This window comes from Equus przewalskii, chromosome 18, assembly GCF_037783145.1.
Source record: "Equus przewalskii isolate Varuska chromosome 18, EquPr2, whole genome shotgun sequence".
NCBI lineage: Eukaryota > Metazoa > Chordata > Mammalia > Perissodactyla > Equidae > Equus > Equus przewalskii.
This window is the reverse complement of record NC_091848.1, coordinates 11,486,940-11,508,967: the sequence shown is the minus strand read 5'-3', so window position 1 is coordinate 11,508,967 and position 22,028 is coordinate 11,486,940. Positions and strand designations below refer to the sequence as shown.

Below are 22,028 nucleotides of genomic sequence, written 5' to 3'. Positions count from 1 at the left end.
ATAAAGAGACTTTGTTAACATTTGAAAATAGCATGCTTCCTCTTTTCTAAGGGAAAATTTTAGGGGAAAAGATCTTTTATTAGGCCATATTAAGGCACATGTGCTCTCCTCAACACTATTGTCTGTGGCGGTATCAGGGTTGATATGCGTAAGGTTAGTGATGTTGGCTTCTCAAGATGAAGTCCAAGCACAGAACCTTTCATTCAAGGGCAAGGCTACAGCAACCCAAAATAGTTAATACCGCCCCTGGGGCCTTCACTAGAGGGGAATCATGTCCCAGAGGCTGGCTCGTGAAGTTACTTTTAAATTATATTTCAATCTGATGACTCCAATAAATTTTAATCTCACTCTGTGGCCTGCTTTATTTTCAGGTTTCCATATATGAGACACAAAGAAATAACTAGCTCAATAAAAGTTGCTTCCCAACCTTGGATGAAAAGTTAGAATTCCTGCTTTCATTTCCTAAGCTAAGCCCTCCCCCTACTCCTATCCTAGCACTACAAAATGCATAAGCTATTATTTTTTTCCCTCCAAGTGGTGATCGTTTGATTTTAGTCAAACTCCAATTGGCCAATATAAATGCCTAGAGAGAGACGAGGCTTGCTCCTGTCAGGAGTAGCTCAAGTAGCTGTTTGTTCAAAGTACTTGCTGAAGCAGAAACAGCCCTTTTTGTTTTGAAAGCATGTTAATGTGATAATGAAATGCACGAAGCAAAGAGGTTCATCCATATAAATGGGTCATTTAAATAATGAGCAAGGAGGAAGGATGTGGTTTGGTGTCAGTACTGATTAATTAGGACATAAAAATAAATAACCATCCCAACATTGGCTGCCTCCCTTGAAAGTTACTCTATTAGTGGGCAATGAAGTTAATGCAATTGACAATATAATTACAGGTTAGTTAACAGAACAATGCATGAAGAGGCTCTTGCTTCTTTTACAGCTTTAATTAGCTAGATAGCATCTCCGTTAATTTTCTCATCTCTACCTTGTTAATCTTCTGGTCCTCGCAGAGAAATCTAGTGTTTTCAACCAATCTCTTAGATTGTATTGAATACTACATATAGATATACGGTGTTATTCTAGTATTCAAGTCAACCAACTTCTATTAAATGCCTTTCACGTGACACTCACTGTGCATGCACATGGTAGTGAGTTTATAGACCTACATTTCTGAAAAATGCAACAGTGTTGACCCTGACTTTCTTCTACTATGACTCTTTTTCTCTGGAACCTTTGCACCTTTCCTGGGCAAAGTTTACAGTATCTAAGGTCTGATGATAGTGGACTGTATTAAAGTTGATGGCACATTGTCAGATTTATTCCCTCACCAAAGGGATAAACCTTGAGGCAACTTTATTTGGTCTATTTTACGTAATCACGATTGAGGATAATGCAAGGCAGATGAAAGTTAATAATCAACTCAGCTTCAAATACTGAAGGAACACATAACTTGAGATATATTAGCATCGCTAAAGGTCATTGAGACTACTGGAAGGGCACTTTGAAAACACACACACCAGCTCACATGAAACAAGAACCATACCCGCATAAAACCGCTTGAGATGCCTCCTCACCCCCATAGTGTACCAAGAAGTGTGAATGTGATTCAGTTCATATTTTCTGTTACTGTTAAATGTTGAATCTGAGGCAGGTTTTGGCTTAGGACAAATCAGCTATAAGTTGGTGGGTATTCTCAAAGAACTAATTTCATTGTGATAGAGAGAACCTTTTCAATGATATTTTCAAAGGCCTATTTTACCCTTCCAGGGTAGACATAACTTTCTTATATTGTGAAATGAAAGAAGAAATCAAAATTGAATTGTGTTTTGGAGAATAAACAAGAAAAATGCTCTTCATGTGGCAGCAATGATTGATGTCTTCAGATCCCTTCTCTAAGATTTATATGTTTATTTATTTAGGTTTCCTGCATAGACCCCAGGTTTTCAGTTCAAAGTATATTGTCAAGATTTTTTTGACCAACATTGGCCCCTTTCCTCCTTTTTCCTTCTTCCTTCTCTCTCTCTTCTCTTTGTCTCTCTCTCTCTTTCTCCATGTAAAACATGGAGAAAGCAGAACTTTCTGTTTTTTTCACAATGGTTCATTTGTGTACTCTGAACCCAAGACTACAGCATATTCTAACGTCTCACTGTTTTATGTCACTACTGAGGTAGCAGTGACATGCTGGCTGCTGATGGATAAATATATTTATCTGGCGTCTAAATCTGCATACACTGTTGAATAATGAGCAGATGTTAACAATTACTCTAAATGTCCTGGATATTTTGTAAAACTTTTATCAAACTTAGAATGGTTTATTGATTTAGTCAGAATCATGCCTTGGGCACAAAACAGATTGTCATTTGGGATTCAATGTGGGCAAAATGGATGTCCATTAACATTTTAAATTCAGACATTCTGGTCTTGCTTCTGGAACTTTCTGAACAATAGGTCTCTCTAATATATTCTTACTCTTCCTGCATAAACCAAAGCATATCCATTGGCAAATTTTCTATAGCCTCATCTTTCAGGATATGATACCAAAACATTAGGCATGAGAAGTAATAAATAAGAAATTTGAATACCAGCTCTGTTCATTTCAGGTAAACATTACAATCCAGCACAATGAAAACTATCCATGTTTGCTTTGAAAAGAAATGAACAAAAATCTATATTCCCATTTCTCTGGAGTTATGTTTTGGGTTTTGTTCTTTTTTGTAACATCAAGCCATTTTAGTTGAATGATACAGAAAGTCACTTTGAATTCAAATATAAAATAAGGCCATCCATCATGTTAACAATTTAATTACCTGAGTATATATTTTTCCAGCAAAAAACCCCATTATTTGTTGTGTATCTTATTACTGAGCTGTTGCCTCGGGACAAGTTGGCTGTCATGGAGCAGGCCTTGTGGTAAGAAATGGCGAGATAGGGAGCAGATGAGCCGAGCAGTCCTCTGCCTGCTTGGCAGGCCCGCTCCGTGGCTCCCAGGCTTGCTTGAGGCCTCACCTGTTAGAGTCCCTGTAAGCTTTGTTGCAACAGTGAAATGGTGACTTGTAAAGGCAGCGAAGCGTGACAGAGAGAGTGAAAGGGTCGAATGAAATAGAAATGTGATATTTTCTATCTTCCGAAGGCCCAGGAAATAGGACTCCTGCTGCCGAGTGGGGTTTGGCATTTACTATCACACTGAGTACGAGAAAAGTTGTGAGATTTACTGTGTAGAACCCCCAGAAGAGGCACAGCGAACAATGCACTAGGTTTCTCTGATCATTTAGTCATCTGCCTTCCCAGTGACTGCGGATTAAGAAATAATTTCATCCTTGAGGAAATGAGGAGATTAGAATGAGGGAGGTAAAGTGGAAAAGAGCAGCTTCGGGGCCTTCTCAAGGCGCTGGGATTTGGGGGACCCCCACCCCCAGCGCTCACCAGGTGGTGGGCAAGTGTCTGTGGTAGGAGCCTGTTGTTTGCTTGCTTGCTTTGTGATTGCATGCCCTGACGACTACAAATATGTCTAACAACGTAAACTAATAAATTGACAATACAGCAACAATCTTAGCTACTTTGGTGGGCAGAAAGTGGCAAGGAAGCTTTTTCCTGCTTTCACAGTTTTATGCAACATGGTGGTTGGCAGTTTTATTTTGGCCTGCTCCCTTGCAGCAAGCATTGTCAACTGAGGAAGACAGAAAACAAAGACCAGACTTCAACCAACGATTCATACAGACTGCCTGTTTCCTGGCTGGATAATGTTACAACACAGGAAGGTGTCCTATCCTTGCTAAAGCACTGAATAGAGGATTATTCTTGCATTTCAGAGCAGAGGCCTCAAGAATGGTGGAGACAATAGGGTTTGGTCCACAACTTTGGCTGTCAATCTCCCAGGTAGCAGGCGGAAGCTGCCTACTGGAAAATCTTTGCTTCTGAAGCTTGTCCAGGTGGCCCTACTGGGTCTCATTTTTTTTTTTTTAACTTCAGGACACATAATTCAAGAAATGTGCTCATTCAGATTTTTACTTGAAGAAGAGCTGCTGACCATTTTATGGTTAAACAAATGCATGGAAGTTTCTGCAAAGCAGATTTCACTGGAGAGGATTCAGCCGTTGCTGACGATGACGAGGAAAGGGTTGTTTTTCTTACAAGTTGCTTGCTAACTTTACAAAGGCATCTGATTTTCACAGCGAACGCATGTTTTCATAAATGGAAACAAATAAAACAGTAGGCAAGGGCTTTCTCAAAAGGCTTGCCAAGTACATTAAACACACAAAAGTACATTCACAGCGAAAGTTGGTTGAAAACAGCTGTTTTAAAGGATTTTGGGTGAATACAGTTAACGGCATCATCATTATAAGGCCTAAAGCAAACGTGTTACTGATTACACCCCATTAAGAAATTGGAATGTGTTCCCCCAAGGAAACACCACAGCACATGCTATTTGAAAATAACAACCAACTCCAAACACTCAGCTGAGACTTTCCTGTAGGCTGTGCAGCCTATCTATAAAGATAAAAGTCTCAGGAAAATGAGGGTACATCTTATCTTAACTAATCAGAATATTTTTACCAATATTGTTTGAACGAGGCTTTCCTAAGCGTCTCTCACCTTTTCCCCAAACCTGCTCTGTCTCCTCTAGTCATACACTGTTTGAATTTGTGCAAGAAACCAGATTCGACGGAAGGCTGGGGCTTCCATTTGTTCTAGCGTGCAAATCCAGATGTCCAGTTTGTTTGAACATAGAGCGTGATGCGCTTCTAGGTCAGCTCCTTCTAGAATGTGTTTGCCTTGAGAAGGGAGAGTGCTCTTCAGGGTGGGATGGAAGGCTGTGGTGGAGTCTGTGGGATATGGAAAATTTAATAAGGACCATGGGATTACTGCTGCAAGAAATAATGTTCATGTGTTGAAAAGGCACTGTCAGAATCCCATGGAGGCAGGGCCTGCCGCGTGTCTGCTGCTTGGCTGTTAGAGTTCGGCTTGCGTCTGCCCTGCCTGTCCACCATGGCACTGGAGGGGCTCTACAAATGCTTTTCATAATGGCCCAGAAGCCTCCCAAGGGCCCTGGGGGGTTAGTTGGGAAGGAATTTAAGTCTAATGCTTGGTAAGGGAAAAAAAAAGCCTTTTCACCTTTTCCACACATCTGAAAAAGAGTCAGGTTTCTCCTGGTGATGAAAGAGTCACGGCTGGGGACTAACCTCCCTTCCTACCCCGGGAGCCACAGTGGGGCTTATGTTAGGAAGGGCCGCCTCTCCTCTCCCGCTTCCTGAAAGGGGGAATCACCCTGATGTCCATGGAAGCAGGGGTGTCCTATACGCACAGGAAACTCAGTGATAATTATAGGAATGCTATTGTAAAAATGATATGATTATGTAATAAGAATTTTGTTATTATTTCACTTGTGTGAGGACATTCAAGTCCTAGCCATGGGACTTTTGGTGAGCTCTATAAACTCTGTGAGCTCCTGTGTCCTTATCTTTTCAAAGAGAATAATAAGACCTATGATATACAATTTTTATGAGCAGCACATACTAGGCATAGAGAGAGAGAGAGAGACAGAAAAGAGAGATTAGATAGGTATGTATATATTTGTATCTATGTCTATATGCACACATACATATAAATGTGTGTGTGCGTTTTGTGCACATATACTTTATAAAATGGATGTCAGCATTTTTGCTACAAGAATCCCTTGGGGATATAGGGACCATTTGAGATTTCAGATTGTGAGAGAGGCCTGATTGTTTGCTGATAGGGAGAAAGGTTCCTGGGAAAATCCTTCCCTTCCACCCATTTGGAACTTTGGAGACCCTCAGGGTTAAGCTGAGGCAAAAATAGACCTTTTCGGCTTGAGCACATCCCTGCCCAGAGTGAGCAGTGATCCTAATCTAAACAGTCAGGATTCCCAAGCCCTCAGAGGAGCCTGCTAGAATGTGACCTAGGGATTCCTGAAAGCCTGTTACATCCCAGATGGTAATATCTGCGAGCATCAGGGCATCGTAATGCAGTCCCCTATGTGGTGACCTAGAATTCTTCATCCTTTGTTGCATAGTTTTCCGAGCACGGAAGGCTCTCTTCCGTCAGAGTCTTGATGGGGGAGCTCTGAGCTCAACAGAGAAATCTGGTGGCAGAACCTGGCACTGGTCTGTGCACCTGAAGGAACTGTTTCTATTGGGGACACACTTTACAAAGCACCTTTTGTCCAAGCTGAAAGTGAGTGTGGGGGAAACTAATAGAAATGGTGATAAGTTTATTACACCAAAACTTTGATGTAACAGATAAATATATTATTGATAACACTGAAACCATGACTCTTAGGAAATGTTTTTGATAACATGACACAAATATTAGTATTACCAACTATCAGTAGGAGTCATTTGCCCCAAAGAAAATATAGTTGATTTTGAACAAAGGAAATGGTTATAGGTGTCAGCTATGAGGCCATGTAACTATGTCTATCACCACTTCCTTTTTCCATGAATTACAGGCAAGGTAAATAATTTTGAGGAACCTACATGTAAATGCATTTCAAAACTATTTAATTATTTATAGTAAAATTCTCCTTTAAAAAAAGAGAGGGAACCCAGTGAAGTTGTACCCGGAAATTCTGGAGATGAGATTTGTGATCGGATATTTCAGCCTGCCAAATAGAAGTGATCTGGAGATGGGTTCCTTCACATATGAATTTAATTCTGTTTTAATATTATTACTGTTATTATTATTTTAGCAATCAAAGTAACGCATTATTTTTTCCTGACAAGCAAGTTTTTTCTCTTATTGTACAAATAGTTATTTTATATAATACGTATACTCATTTTCTCCCTTCATCCCTCATTCTTCCCTTTTCCCCTCAATTCTATGATTATCTATTAAACATCTACTATGTTCTAGGTGGAATTTAACTTACCAGACATACAAAGAGAAAGTAGATTGAGTCTCTAATTCCGAACAACTTATATAATTTCTTTGTTCAAATTCGGAAGGTGATTGAAGTAATTAAATACTCCGGATAACATTGTCCCCATGGAAATTTTCTCTCATAGAAATTACTCTGGAAGAAGATCTCCCAAGTGGGTGCCCACATGCCAAGAGCTGTAGAATACAATTTATTGGGGTACAGAAATATGTTAGGACCACTTTCTATTACTTTACTGTACTTTTAAATATATATATTAATGTTATTGTATCATTACATACGTTAGTACAGTAGCATAGTGAATAATTTACACATAAATATATATGTATATTGGGGATACATGCTCAAGAAATCTTATTGACAGAATATGAGATGATCAACATTTGAGAACTACTGTTCTAGATTGTGTTGTCCATGAGGACAGAGAGCCTCTCCATCTTGTTTGATCCTTTACTGTGTCTGTGTCTTTACTGTGTGTCTGAAACATTTGGACACGATAAATATTCAGCAAAAGAATGAATAAATGAATTAGTAAACCAACAAATAGCTTATGTCCCTTTCCTTCAGAGTTGCAATAAAAACTGCTTGCTCTAATAAATTCATTATCATGAGGCAATGTGCTAAACAGCATATATTTTTAAAAGACTGTTATATGGAGATATTATCTTTTCCCTAGATTTGAGTCTAATTATGTGTCTATGCAGCACTATACTTAGAGAGGAAATCTTCTGAAGTGAATAGAGACTCGTGATTCCTCAAATCACACCTTAAAGGCTACCGTGCACACTGCTGACTTGCTTAGTCTTGACAATAGTGTATTGTGGAGCCAACACTTGAAGGGATCCAAAGAAGGTCAACTGGTCAATCATTATTTCCTTTCTAGGCAAGAGAATACAGACAGATAGGCTTGTACTCTTCTTTAAAAGATCTCCACATCCTCCCCCAGGTACCTACTTAGGTGCTGGAATTTGGGTGTGCTTTTACTGATAATTGTTATTTGACCAGGAAAAAATATGGTAAGGATAAGCTCCTTAGGCTTGTTGAATGAGCAGCTCTTGACACGTCATTCTTTCTCCTCTTCTTTGTTTCAGTAGAGGGGAGGAGGTAGGTTTTGTGAATCAATGGAAGGCTTAGAAGTATAGTAACATAGTCCAAAGGAAATAATACGCAAAATACCCAAACAGCCATGATGACTAATGTTCTGATGTTTTCTCTGAAAATTTGTCTCTTTTGCCATTTCTACATTTAGAGTTCAAAGAATTGTTTTTACAAACAAATAAAGTATATGATTTTGTTATGAGACAAGATGATCACAATGATAAAATGACCGTACACCTATCCCTTGTGTGCTTCAGAGTTCATGAAGAATTTTTACACTGGTTATCACTTGTAACTCTTACAGCCAGTCAGTAAATATTCTCTAATTTTATGGAGAAAAAATGGAAATTCCAAGAAGTAAGTGACAGAACCAGTGTCCCACTATTTCTAAGCCCAGAGATATTTTCTTTACATCAGTACTTCTGTGATTGTAATGTGATTGCAATTTACCCAGGACCTTGTTAAAATGCATATTTCAGGGCAGCCCTGATGGCCTAGTGGTTAAAGTTCTTTGCGCTCTACTTTGGCGGCCTGGGTTCACTTCCTGGTCATGGAACCATATTACCCATATGTCAGTAGCCATGCTGTGGCAGCGGCTCACACAGAAGAACTAGAAGGACTTACAACTAGAATATAAAACTATGTACTGGGGCTTTGGGGAGGGAAAGAAAAATAGAAGTGGAAGATTGGCAAAAGACGTTGGCTCAGGGTGAATCTTTCCCTGCAAAAAAAAAAAAAAAAAGTTTAAAATGTAGATTCCGATTCAGCAGTTCTGGGGTAGCGACTGAGAGTCTGCACTTCTGATGGTTCCCAGTTGATGCTGATGCTTTTATCCATAGCTCATACTTTGAGTAGCAAGATTCTGCATCATAACTGTTTCCTCCGTGATGTGATTAAAGACATCCTTACTGAGTAGCTGGATGTAGGATGTTGAGGATATTCAGAGCAATAGTTTTGAAAAAGGTTATCACTGCTTTCTCAGCTGGGCCATCATAACAACCCAAGGCTTATGTTAGCATCTCTTCCCTTCCCTCAGACTCGCCCACTGCCATCAGTCCTTTCTGTCTAAAATGCAATCTCATCATATCAAAACCCACAAAGCTGCTCCACTTCCAATAGATTGAATTGTAAGTTTTGAACACAGTATATTAGGGCCTTCACAATCCGCCCCTTACCCTTTCCTCCACATCTCCTGCTACATCCTATATTGTGGCCACAACCCTTCCCCATACCCATAGACTACAGTCCATCCACCCCAAACATCTCAGACTTCTCAACTACGGCATGCTTGATCTTTTACTTCCATAGAATTTCCTTTCTAAATCTGTTCTACTTTTTACACAATTATTTGTTTAGAAACTTCTCTCATTAGGTTGAGAGAAGTTTATAGACAATTATGTTTCTAAACAATTATGTTTATAAACTTCTTACAAGGAAGTGGTGGGGTCTTAAATTGTGTGTGTGTGTGTGTCTGATAATCCTTACACACAGTAAATATTTGTTGAATGGATATACTAGATGCCTGGTACAACCACAACTGTGTTGGCTTAGCATGTAAGATTGGTGATAGTTGTGCAACTTGAAAGAAAGTGAATTAGTTGGGCTCAGATATTGGCCTGGATTTCACAACAAGTTGCTTAAGATAATCATTTTATGGTTGAAGAAATGCATGGAAATTGCATTTAGGAACCGTGTATTTAGCTGGTCTTGACCAATGCATGGCGTGTTGAGAGTGAGAGAGAAAGATGGCTGTACTCTAGATTGTGCCTCATCCCGTGGTGTGTTCCAGAGGATTTTTCTCTTCCTGCCAACTTGATTTCATTCAGAAGAGTTATGACTGAACTCAGAAGAGTTGGGTGACTTATGGCCGATAAGGATAGCTGGCCCATTTGTCTTTCTCCCCTCTGCCTCTGTTCTATAATTCCTATCTATGGGACTACTGTTCCTTTGAAAGAGATCTCTGTGGAAGAACTATAAAGGGTGGTGCTTTTAAAAATCTTGACCCTTTTATAAAAATAATGAAATACTAGTCCTTTTTTTATTTTGTTCAAGCAAAATAGCAGGGCTTTTGCCTTTTGAGAAGTGACAGAAATGTCACCGGTCAAAGGAGTGAGCTAGTTCTATGCGAACCTCAGGATTATGTGTTGGTTAAGAAAAGAAACAAAACAGCCGGTCACCAGGCAACCTTACTGCTAACCAAAACATAGATTGAAGATTGAGCAGGATTTACAAAATGTCCTCGAATAAGCAGATATTAACTAAATAGCATTATCTTTGATTATCTTATCACAAAACAAAACTTATGTGTAAACAGCTATATTTTCACACTCACAAACACATATCCATGTACATTTACAAACATGTAAAATATCTTTAATTTCTTGGGATGGAATTCTCTAGTCTTTCTGTTATTGGTAATCCAGAAATCCCCTTTTCTTCTTTTTCTCTTTTCTGCTCCCCAAAGTTCCCTTTCTGTGCTTCCATCACCATCACGCACTTACCCACTTTTTCTCCTCTCCTCCTCCCCCATATGTATCACATGTTTTCCACTCAACAACTATTTAACAGGCAACTGCCTCTGGTTGTCTTGTGTGCAGTAAGAGGAGCTGGGGAGAGGTATTGAAGAAATTTACCAGTGAATTCCAATGTTCCAGCCAGGGAACAAGAACCTTGATTCTAAATACAAGGCAAAGGCGTGACTCAAACCACAAGAAAGATTGGGATTTGTGGTCGGGCTCCAGCCCAACTCTAAGTTGCTGAGGTCTTGGTTATTATAATGGTGGATAAGGTGTAGGGAAGCAGAGCTCCTGCCCAATTTGGAGGAAATGCTTAGAAATTCGAAGTAGAGACCAAGCTAGAAACTTACTTGCATGAAGTAACCCTGAACTGATCATTTAATTTAATTTAATGTAAAGTTTTATCACATAGTGGGAGTGAAGACTGTTCTTCTATCTTTTCATTCAGAATGAACTCAGACAAGCACACCTGAGCCTGCCCAGGACAGGGCATCAATGACCCTCCACTGAGAGGAGTTGGGAGTGGCCCGCAGCACAACACAGTTCATGATTGGAATGTCTGTTTTCAAAGTACTGAGTGTTTTTGAAGTGTCTCAACACTTCTGGAAAGAATCAGACAGTTCCCAATATTTGACTAGTCTCTTCAAGGTCAAATAAATGCTAAAGCAGTGGAGAAGGCAGGAAATGAACGGAAGGAGAGAGAGTTGGTGACACCTCAGGGGCTGTCGCTGCTCCCTCTGGATGTGGCTAGCTGAGACTGCTCTCAGGCAGCTCCATTTGATCACTCAACTTCATCTTTTTCTTATTTTGTTCTGTCATTCTAGCACATTGGTCATCAAATAAAGCATTAGAGAATTAGTATGAATAATCTTGTAGTTGTATGGATGAACTTAATAAAACCTTCTATCGAGCCTTTGGAAACAACTTTTTAGAGAGTCATGTTTCTGAGATTATACAAAAGCTCTTATTTTCTATGTTGACTTTTATGTTACAATTCTCTGAATAAATTTGGAAGCCCACTAAGTTTTTACTGCATTAATTTGGCACACTGTGGTTTAAAAGTTACATTTAAGCACTAAAAGTAAACTGGACCCCAGTTATAGACATTTGGGATTGGATCCTGATTCATGGAACTGGACCTGTCCAATATGCAGACTGACTAAATTACCGGAGATTTTGGAAAAAATCAAGACTTGCTTTGGGGTGAGCACACAATTCTGATGATAGCCTGGGGAATGTAAGGAGGCTTAAGGCTAATGTAGCCTTTTAGAGAGAGAGCAAGAAATAATGTTGCATTTGTGTACATATTGGTACAAAGCCTGGTCAAAAATATAAATATAATGCACAAATGAGATTTCTATATATCTTATTTGTTAAAGCATGCCATCATTCATTCAACAAATGTTGCTTGAGAGTTTACTTTGTTCCAGGAACTGTACTTACTGCTGTGTTTGTAAGTGCAGCATCTGTGACATTTCTTTACTAGGAGAAACTTGAGTTGATCCACTCAGAAACACTTCGAACCAGGAGAATAATTAAGATTTCTTCAGGGTTAGGAAAGCAAACTCTGAGACTGACATGATTAATGGAATGGATTTGAGTTTTGCTGGAGCAGATGGTATAGGGGCATCTCTATGGGAAAAAACGTGGTTGGAAGTCAAGAAGAATGTTTTGTGGTGTGAGTTCCCTTGCTCCAGTCTTATTTAGTAGTTGGAGCAGAGTTCACATCTGGGACCCCCTGAGAATTAGCCGTTGTAGAGAACAGTGAACCAAGAGGAAACAGAGGTAATATATATTGAAAGGCTTAATCTGATCTCTTGCCTGTCTTCAAAGGAGGCCTCATTTGTAAAGGACATGCATGATCATGAAGAAAGGACCCTGATTAGGCAATGCAGAAATAATGAAAGACTCTATGTCCAAAGCCTTTGGTGCAGGGAGGTGAAGGGACTTGCTCTGTGTCTGATTGGGAGACTCTGATGGAGCAGGACTAAAATATATCTCTTGGATCCTCTGCTCAGTAGAGCACAATTCCTTTCTTTTGCTATAAATTAAGATTTATCTGACAGGAAGCTTTCACATGGAAATAGGAGTTAGAACCTGGCAAAGCCAAGTTGACACTCATTCAATTTTGTTGGCTTCTTCTCTCTTATCCAGGCCTTTGTTTAGGGGGAGGGATCATGTTTGAGTTCTCCCTGTGCTTATGGACAAGGACAAAATGAACTATCCTTGAAAGCGACTAAGAGTAAGGACCAGAGAAACACCATTGAGGCAGATGAAATACACACTTATTTCCTCTCTTACTCTACTGTGTTTGAAAAGCATCCTCATGACCTAAAAGAGGGGAGGAAACCTCATGGAGTGAAGGGAATCCTGAAACTCCTAGAAAATACGTGATGTCAATGTGTGTGTCTTTGTGTGTGTTTAACATAAATTGGCTCATGCCGTATCTATTTTTATGCGGTTTGTGTCTTTCACTCAATATATTGGTCCTCCATATATACAAATATATTGGTAATAGCAAATGCTCTATATATAGTGCTCACTCTGTGCCATGTGCTTGCTAAGCACTTTAAAGTTTTTCTTTTTTTGAGGAAGATTAATCCTGAGCTAACATCTGCCGCCAATCCTCCTCATTTTCCTGAGGAAGACTGGCCCTGAGCTAACATCCGTGCCCATCTTCCTCTAGTTTATATGTGGGTTGCCTACCACAGCATGGCTTGCCAAGCAGTGCCCTGTCTGCACCCGGGATCCGAACCGGTGAACCCTGGACCGTTGAACTTAACCGCTGCACCACCAGGCTGGCCCCTCTAAGCACTTTAGATACTACAAATTATTTAATATAGACTAATCACATTTTTAAAAATTGCAATTAATTTGGTTATTCCCTAATTGTTGAATATTTAGGGTGCTTCGAATTTTTGTTGCTGTTGCTATGAACAACGTTGCACCAAATCTCCTTATGCATGCCTTCTTGGATATGTATAAGTGTTTACAAAAGAATAAAAAAGATCTAGTACACATGATCTGATAACAGCGCTTGTCTCTGAGGAAAGGGAGAGGATATGAATTGAGTCGTGATTAGAGGGGCTTTACCCTTATATATAACGCTGCATACGATTTTCTAAGAAAAATGCACTCATGTATTATTTGCGTAATTAAAATTAAGTTTTAGAAATGAATACTGAGATAGAAGCCCTTAGGCACATAACCTAACCAATCTGATCTTTTTTCACCTCACTTTTAAAATACCACCTGTCATAAAATCCTGGATGTCTGGCCATGGCAGACGAATGCAATGTTAAATGTTACAGTGCTTTGTAAAATGCTATATATATTCAAGTGACTCTTGTTCTAATACTCCTGGATTTCAGTCATCAGTAAAAGTACCAGACAATCCACAGAAAGTAAATATACCAGTGAGTGTTCCCTAGTTTTGACAGACGTCATCTATGTGGGAAAAAAAAAGAATTTAAATTGCATTAGTAAAAAATCAATTCAATGTGATAATTAAGGTATGGTTTTTAAATTTCATAATCACTATGTGGAAATATTAGCTCCCTTATTTTATTACAATTATACTAATTAGAATTTGGAATTCTTTTAAACATTCGTGTTGTGTTCAACATTGCAAACCAGTTTAATCTGTAGCTCACACTGAATATGTAGTTTCTGGAGCCTTCGTTTTGTACAGCTGTTAGAACCATGTGACCAGCCTGCATGTACAAGCATGTGGACACACACATCACCAAATGAGAGCAGTAAAAAAGAAAAAAAGGAAGAGGGTGAAATCAAATAGTGTATTTTAAGGTGGTATTTGTGTATCATTGGAAAACTAAGATTTTTAGCAATATATCAATGTTCCAGCAAAGAGAATGACCTTGGGACATTATCAAGCCCTCTGGCCCAAAAGATATAACATACTTTAAATACTCTAGGCAGGAGACCTTCCCAAAACAGACCCAATGACAACACCCGGAAAACATTTCAATCCTGAGCAAATTTCAGTGGTAAAAATTTCTTTTAACATCTAACCCCGTGAAGATAGAAAATGTTCAGTTGCTCTCTTCTGTTTGAGGATGACCCTTTCTAAAGCAATCTGTTTTGAGGTTAGATCAAATGGTGCCAGTTAGTTTCGACTTCCTGTTTTTTTAAAAGTCCTTGCCTTAATGTCACAGCTCTGGGCCATCTATGCCATTTTGGCAGGACCTAGGATGAACATTTCTCTACATGAGATCCTGCTTCGAATACCCGAGAGAGTATTTGTACACACACACGCTTAGATCTGTGCATTTCCATGTTGAAGGAAGGACTTCAGTGTGAACTCTCCCTGAAACTTGGCTTCTTAGCCTAAATATTGCCCTGTCTCTTCTTTGAAAGTTTTTTTCCCCCTAAATAAGGATTGCGTCAAAGCAAGAATAAAAATTTTTTATGGTTTGAATATGCCACTCCCTATTGTGCACTTTTATGGAGCCATGCCTTTTATTTTAGTTTATATTGTATATCTATGCTGACTTTAAAGTCCATTATGAGCTCTGGAATCTGAGCTGTCCAACAGAACTTTCTGCGGTGATGAAAATGTTCTGTAATCTGGGCTGTCCAGTACAGTAGCCACTAGTTCTGTGGAGCCATTGGGCACTTGAATGTGACTCATGCAAATGAGAAACTGAATTTTTAGTTGTATTTATTTTAATAATTTTCTATTTAAATAATCATATGTGGCTAGTGGCTACCGTATTTGACAGTGCGGCTGTAGATCCTTTTGTCACATTCATACAGATCTAGAGAAACTTCACCATTTATATCATAGCCTTTTCATGTGAACAATGACCCATTTGGTTCTGTTTAGCATTGTTTAACCTGCCTCTGGAATCTGAATTCTAATCTTGTCCTCCAGGGTTTCTTTCGCCCCAACATTTTGATTTTCCCCTGCTCAACCCCCATCCTACCATCAGCTACTAGGCATTTTTGAAAACATCCCATATGGAAAAGAGTGTAATGCTATGAAATAGGAAAATACGCTTAGTTCACGAAGCATATTATAAAAGTTTACAGAACGGCTTTCTTAGATTTCTGAGAAATGATCAAATCTACTTGGATTTAAACAAATAATGTTTATTGAATGTGTATCTCTCCTTTCTTAGAAATAAGGCAGGTTTTAAAATTAGCACTAATCCTTGCTCATTTTAAGGAAGTTTGGAGAGGTGTGACACATTCCTTCCTGCCTGTGGAGCTTTGGGTATGGGCTGGCTTAGTGGCCTCCGCCCAGCTATGACTTGGCACGTTGTGACAAAGCCCATCTTTCTCTCAGCGTTTCCAAGAACTAAATTGCCAGTTAGTAGGAATTTACGGCTGCCCGCGTGGGGCTTTGAGATGTGATTAGGATGAGCAATGATTCTCCAGAAGTGGGTAGAATGTTGAAGCAGTAACTATGCAGATTGCACACTGTATCCACCCCATTCTTCACACATGCCGCCTAAGATAATAATCCCACAGAGAGACCGCAGCTTTCCCAAGCCTCGCTCACAGGCTCCTTCTCTTTACTTAGAGGCCAACCAGGATGCACAGAAAACATAACTGATACCGCTAGATAATTATTGACTAGTTTTAGTATTAATGGTGGGGGTTGATTCATTTTCTCTTCCTGGTATGTTTCACTGATGTAGTTTGCTTATTTCTATGTAGAAGCATGATGAGTTTCACTCTGTGTGATGAGAACTTCAGCGACGGAGACAAAGGTAATTTGTTTGAATGCCCCTACAACATATATGGCTCTAACATTTTGAGTCATTCCCTTTTAAATCTATCTCTGTGGTTTTGAATGTGCAAGTGAGGACAGATGTACAAAATTGGATAGTATGTTTTGTATACCTTTGTTTTTTGACAGATGTTCTGAATTGTAAAGATGCCTTTGTTGCGGTCAAGGGATGCTGAGGAAAATGTGTTTTTATAAGTATCTAAATGTTCACATAAAACAGCACGTGGGCAGCTGAAGTACAACTAACTCAATCTTGGTTTTTTGGAAGCCATTTTCCTCTTCTGTAGCCACCTGCCTCCCTTTCATCTTCCCGTGTTTTGGGAGGTAGATGTTTCAAGCAGAAGTTAACTGGGTAAGATGTGTCTCTTTGTCCAGCTTGCTTTCCTCTGCCTCTGGCTCATGCTGTTTGCTCGTCCTCTCCGCCTTGCCTTCTTCCTGCCCTCACCGGATGGGAGGGAGGTCGAGGTGACCTCTTGCACCTGGTGCCCACCCCATGACCCTTTTCTCTATTGGAAAAGTGTGAGGGATGGGGTGTGGCGAATTACATTGCCAGACAAAGAGAAGTTGCTCAAAAGTGTAAGTTGAACTAAATGTTCGACCACCAACTTTTGAAGGTCATGGGGCCCGGCCAGGTGTGTGAATGACTTGCTTCCCCTTGCTTGACACGATTACTGTGAAGTTGTCAGCCACCCCAGCTTCTGAGATGGTCTCTTCAGTATCCAGAGATACTTTTAAAATTATACTAGGATCTCATCAGAATATGTTTTAGGGATTATCTTGATACATACTGTTTTGTCCTTATTTACCATTATGTTTCTTTAATAATATATAATATTTCTTACTCTATAGCCAGTTTCCTTCTGCCCCTATTTCTCTCACCTCAAAATATTCTGGGGCAGTGGAAAGAAAGCTAGACTGAGTTCCTGTCATTAACTAGTGGTGTGGTGCATTGCAAGGGCTATGTTAGGTGGTCACTAAGGTTTTCTTTAGGTCCAGGAGTCTGTGATTCTATTCCTTCCAGAGCCTGTGTCTTTCCCGCAACTCGCATCTCAGCTACTTCTTCTCCTTGCCTCTCATGAATCATGTCAGACCTCCAGCAGTCCCTGGGTCCTACTTTGGGAACTAATGCATTTTCACAAGCCTCAGAAGGGACTCCCTTTGTGTTTAGCAATGCGAATTCATACTGCCAAAGGGTTAATCTTCCAAGACTAAGTGCAGATTGGGTAAAATAAGAGAAGATCAATGGTTGTACCTTGCCATGAGTGGGGTGTTCAATCATGCAGGTTTCCAGCCAGATTTTTAGAAATCTGCATCACAGAAGTCACCTGGGCGTCACACCCGGAGGAACTCTGGGTTAATGTGTGGTGAACAGAAATATCAAGTTTATGCCTATAGGGTAGTTTTCATTGGCATGAGCTTAAGCACAGAAAAAATGGCCTTGGTAGTGTTAATTTTTTTATGGGCAGTTGCACGATAGCTGGTCCTGGAATGTTAGCAGCACTGTTGCAGAACTAAAAATGTTACCCTGAGACATTTTAAAAGAGCAATAAATATCTGGTTTTAAAACACAGACATTAAAAAATTATAAGCTTGGAAAGACTTTTTTTTGGTGGTTGTTTTAACTTTGGAGCGTTAAAGCTGCCTTTTCCTTCCCTGACTTTCTCAATAAGGAATTGTTTGGCTCGGTAAATTAGTAATTATTTGACCATTTTGACATTGGGATGTTTGTACTTCAATAGAAGGATGTCTGGTGATGAGACTGTGTCCTCAAATCAGGACAGCTTGGCTTCACAGTGTGAAGATGTGGCTGTGCTGAAGCCTGGGGCTGCGCACCCTCTGTGTGCTGTGCCAGGGACAGTCCTCGGATATGGAGGGAGTGGCCCTAAAGGATGGTGGACGTCACTGGATGTATGAGTTTGGTGCTTGTTCAGGAAGACAATGGCAGCCCCCACTGGTGCGTGGGGATAGCTGTGCAATGAGATTGACTCCCATTGGAGAGATGAGAGTAGTCCCTGCTGCTGTCTACATGGGGATGGGGCTTAGGCCAGGAAGGGGTGTACCTCTCACTTAAATGTGGCCAAGAAGGGCTCAACTTCTCGTCATCACTTTTAAAACATAAAAACAGTATTACAAAAAAATTTAAGAATTGAAAACAATTTTACTCTCAAGTTTTGCTTGGCTCTGCCTAATTAAATTTCCTATAATTTCGACTTTTTATCACTTAATATTTTATCATAAATATGGGCCTATGTTGTGGCACTAGCTTTATAATTATTATTGTAAATATAAGTATTAGTCTATCCATGTACAATAATTTATTCACTGTTCCCCCATTATTAGTTTCTTCCATGATTTATAATTTTATATTATGAGACATAAACCACAACAAATAAACTAACGAATATAGCTTTTATCTGTAGTTGATATGTATTTAAGGAAAATTTCTAACGAAAGCATTATCAAAAACAAGTGTGTAAACATCTTAATATTTTTATATGTTATAAAATGTCTTCCCGAGTTTTCTAAAAGGGTTCTAACAGTATCGAAAGTCTTTAGCATACGAATGTACTTAGTGGCACTGTTTAATATTTAACGATATGTTTTAATATATAAATTTAAGAATTATAATTAGATACACAAATCATATAAATTGTATATACATATATATACAGATATAACATGGAACCTTGAAATTTCTTTGTGATAAACTTCAATTATCTGTGAAGGTAAACAATTTTTTATGTACTTAGGATTTGTTTTTCTCTTATTTGAATGTCTATTCTTGACCTCTCTTTATTGTACTTTTTATAAATTTATGACAGCCGGCTAGCTAGATGCCAATTCTGTGGTATATTCTATCTTTTAAAAATTTATCATTTTTTATCCAGATTCTGAAACCAGTCACTAGGCTAGAACATTGTCCCCTTTTGATCAGGAGTCAGTGATTTTGTAACTCCTCTATATTGTCTATTTTTGTGGGGTATGCTTGAACATGCACGGTGAAGTGATTCCTTTTTCAATGACACTGTTGGGAAACTGCATACAACGCCTATGCTTCGGGACAAGCGAGTGTGAATTAAAAATTATATACCTTATAAAAGCAAAACTGAGACAAAAATATTTCTGAATCCCCTTAAGGGCAAGTTGTGTCATAATGAGAACTTTTTTAAAGTCCGGGTAAAACTGGAGAAATCAAAGATGTTCACGTAACTAAAAAGAGCACCAAAGAATTAGAATAATTAGCTTCAGGTGTCAGAGAAACCGTAAACGATTTGAGAAGCTTCTTAAGACCTACTGCTTAAGACGTACCTGGATGCCAAGAGGCAAATGATACCTTCATTTTCCTGGCATTAAGTGACGTTAGATTAAGAATTCCTGTTACAGAGAGCATGACCAGGGTTTTTACTGAGCAAGATGCCAAAAAATTAGGAAACGCTCGAATTTGGCAAGCGAGTAACTGGAATCCTGTTGTGTTTTCTGCCACAGCAAACCAGTAAAACATGGTGATAGTTCTTATTTTCCAGTCTCACCATGAGTGTATTTTGAGTTCGTTGTAACTAAGTTCAGTGTGTTCTAACCAGAGCATTTTGTCCACATAGTATTCAGAAGTTGTCAGCAAGCTTTTTTAATACCTGCCTTCTATCACAAGGAATCGACCAGCTGATATTTTTCTTTTTAAAGCTGGATATACAAAGATATAGGATCGAGAAACAAGCAATCTTTTTCCAAGAGTTAGAAACTTGGCCTGGTGTTTCCAGCTCTCATTAATCATTAACTTAACATGCTACCTTGGGTAGATAGAGCATTCAACAAACTCTGTGCCTAAGTGGATTAATCTAGGAAAGGAGAGCAGCAACATCATGGCAGCCTGACCACAGAGGAATAGCATTAGAACGTGAAAGTACACACGTCAAAAATGGGCTTTGTGTGCACTCAGAGTAACACCCTTCTCGGACGCAAAGTATTGTTCAAAAACTGGATAGGATAAGGTGCTTACTCCCTCTATTTCTTAACGAACTCCTTGACAATTCAGCTCCTTGGTCTAACCATTCCAGACCTGTCTTGCCACTGTTTATTAATTAGATCCACTTCGTAATTAGAAAGAACCTGTGTGTCTCCCACCACCCTCTTTCCCCTCCCTGCCTGAAATTCTTAAACAAGCACTGAGTGTGTGGTCAATGGTGCGTTTTAATAAATGTTTTGTAAAGGCCAATTATTCAGTCAATATTGAATTGTGTGATAGGAAATACGGCTGCTTAGCTACAGGGAAGATGTCTACATACTATTGGCATCTGTTTGGTAGGTAATGTTCTTAAACGGCCTGGCCTTCCTCCAAACTTTGATTATTCATAAATCTGTGGAGTGTGGTAAGTTGCACTATTAGCGTTTAATCTTTTATTGAAGCAAACTCAGGAGACTGAAATCTATTTGCTTTAGCAAGCTTGTTCACTGATAAATGTATGATTTAAAATTTTCCTTTTGTGAATTCCTCAGTGCAAGAAAAACACAGCTGGGCCTAGCACAGATCATATTTATCTTTTCATTAACTAAAGTACAAGGAGATAGCATCGTTGGAGGCTTAGGAGGAGGGATTGCTAAAGAACAGTCCTCCTCCTGTTTGCATACCCACTTGAGAAAAGCTTTCCAAACAAGTATTTGAGATACTTGTGCGAAAAGCTAGTTGAATTGTCAAAAGAAGACCAAGTGAATGCATATAAAGTGGTTGGATTTCAGATAACATTTTCGCCCTTGAGAGTTCAGATTGGTTAAATATTAGAGGAAGGGAGATAATGACACTGTTTGTCGCCATAAACTTAGACATATATCTTTTTTCACAAGGTTGGTATGAAAGGCATATCAAGGATTTTCCATCCCAGATGATTGAGTTTCAACGTCCTAAAGGGCGTTGTACGTGGAGAAAGTTTGCATGGATAGTAACTGCCAGACAGGAAACTTTGTATGGACTTTATAATAGATAGAATTTTTTGCTTCTTGTGTATAACGTAGTAAACTAATTGGCTGTCATTGTAGGATTGTTAAAATATATATATTAAAAAATTTTTCAGCATTATTCTCTCTGCTAGAGGGAAGATTATGAAAAATTCTGTGGCAGATTTTGGAGAGTACTTATTTGCAATATGCACCAAACCAGGCCATTAGTGGAAATCTTCCAGAACAAACTAAGTGACTTCTGGCTTATATATGTTAATAATAAATTCTTCGGTTGGGAAAGTATGATGGAATTATAGGAGTCTTCCCCACCTTTACCCTCATGGATCGTGAGGGTTGAGATTGTTCATGTTTCTATAGTTCTTTCTGCCCCTGGCAAAACGGCATATACACAGTATGTGACTAATAACTACAGACTGATTTGTGTACCCCTGCAGAACTGTCGGGCTCTGTGAAAATGGACTATGCTAGAGATCTGTTCTTTTGTCTTTTCTACCACACCCTGGAGGACTCAAGAAGGAGTAGGAAGAATAGAGAAGGGAGGCTCCTTTCCAGCCAAGTGCTGCAGAACTCCAACCACCTTGAGCTCATCTCTGCCCCAGGGATACCCAAGCTAGGCCGATGTTCCATTGTATGAGTTGAACAGACACAACCTGGGCCAGGGGTATCATCTTCCCTACTGCCCACCCCCAGACCCTATAGATTCCTTTCCTAAATGGTGCTAGAAGCAGGCCAGGACAGTTCCTTCCTGCTTCAATTTACCTGTTCTAGTTAGATTCTCTGAGAGCCTGGCCCGACCATTTTCTGTT

At 39.3% G+C, this 22,028-nt stretch overlaps 1 protein-coding gene across 16 annotated transcripts in view; it reads left to right on the top strand.

The window, feature by feature from the left end:
- The window catches only part of MECOM (MDS1 and EVI1 complex locus), a 534,978-nt gene that overhangs the window by 341,119 nt on the left and 171,831 nt on the right, over positions 1–22,028 (top strand). Inside the window, exon 1 of one of the 16 annotated variants that reach the window (XM_008531236.2) lies at positions 16,120–16,249. The exons of 14 other annotated variants lie outside the window; for them this stretch is intronic. In XM_008531236.2, coding sequence (XP_008529458.2) covers positions 16,223–16,249 — 27 coding nt within the window. In that variant the 5' untranslated portion in view covers positions 16,120–16,222. Of the gene's footprint in view, positions 1–16,119; positions 16,250–22,028 lie in introns of those variants that run through there. One more of the 16 variants, XM_070582351.1, reaches the window with a different exon arrangement.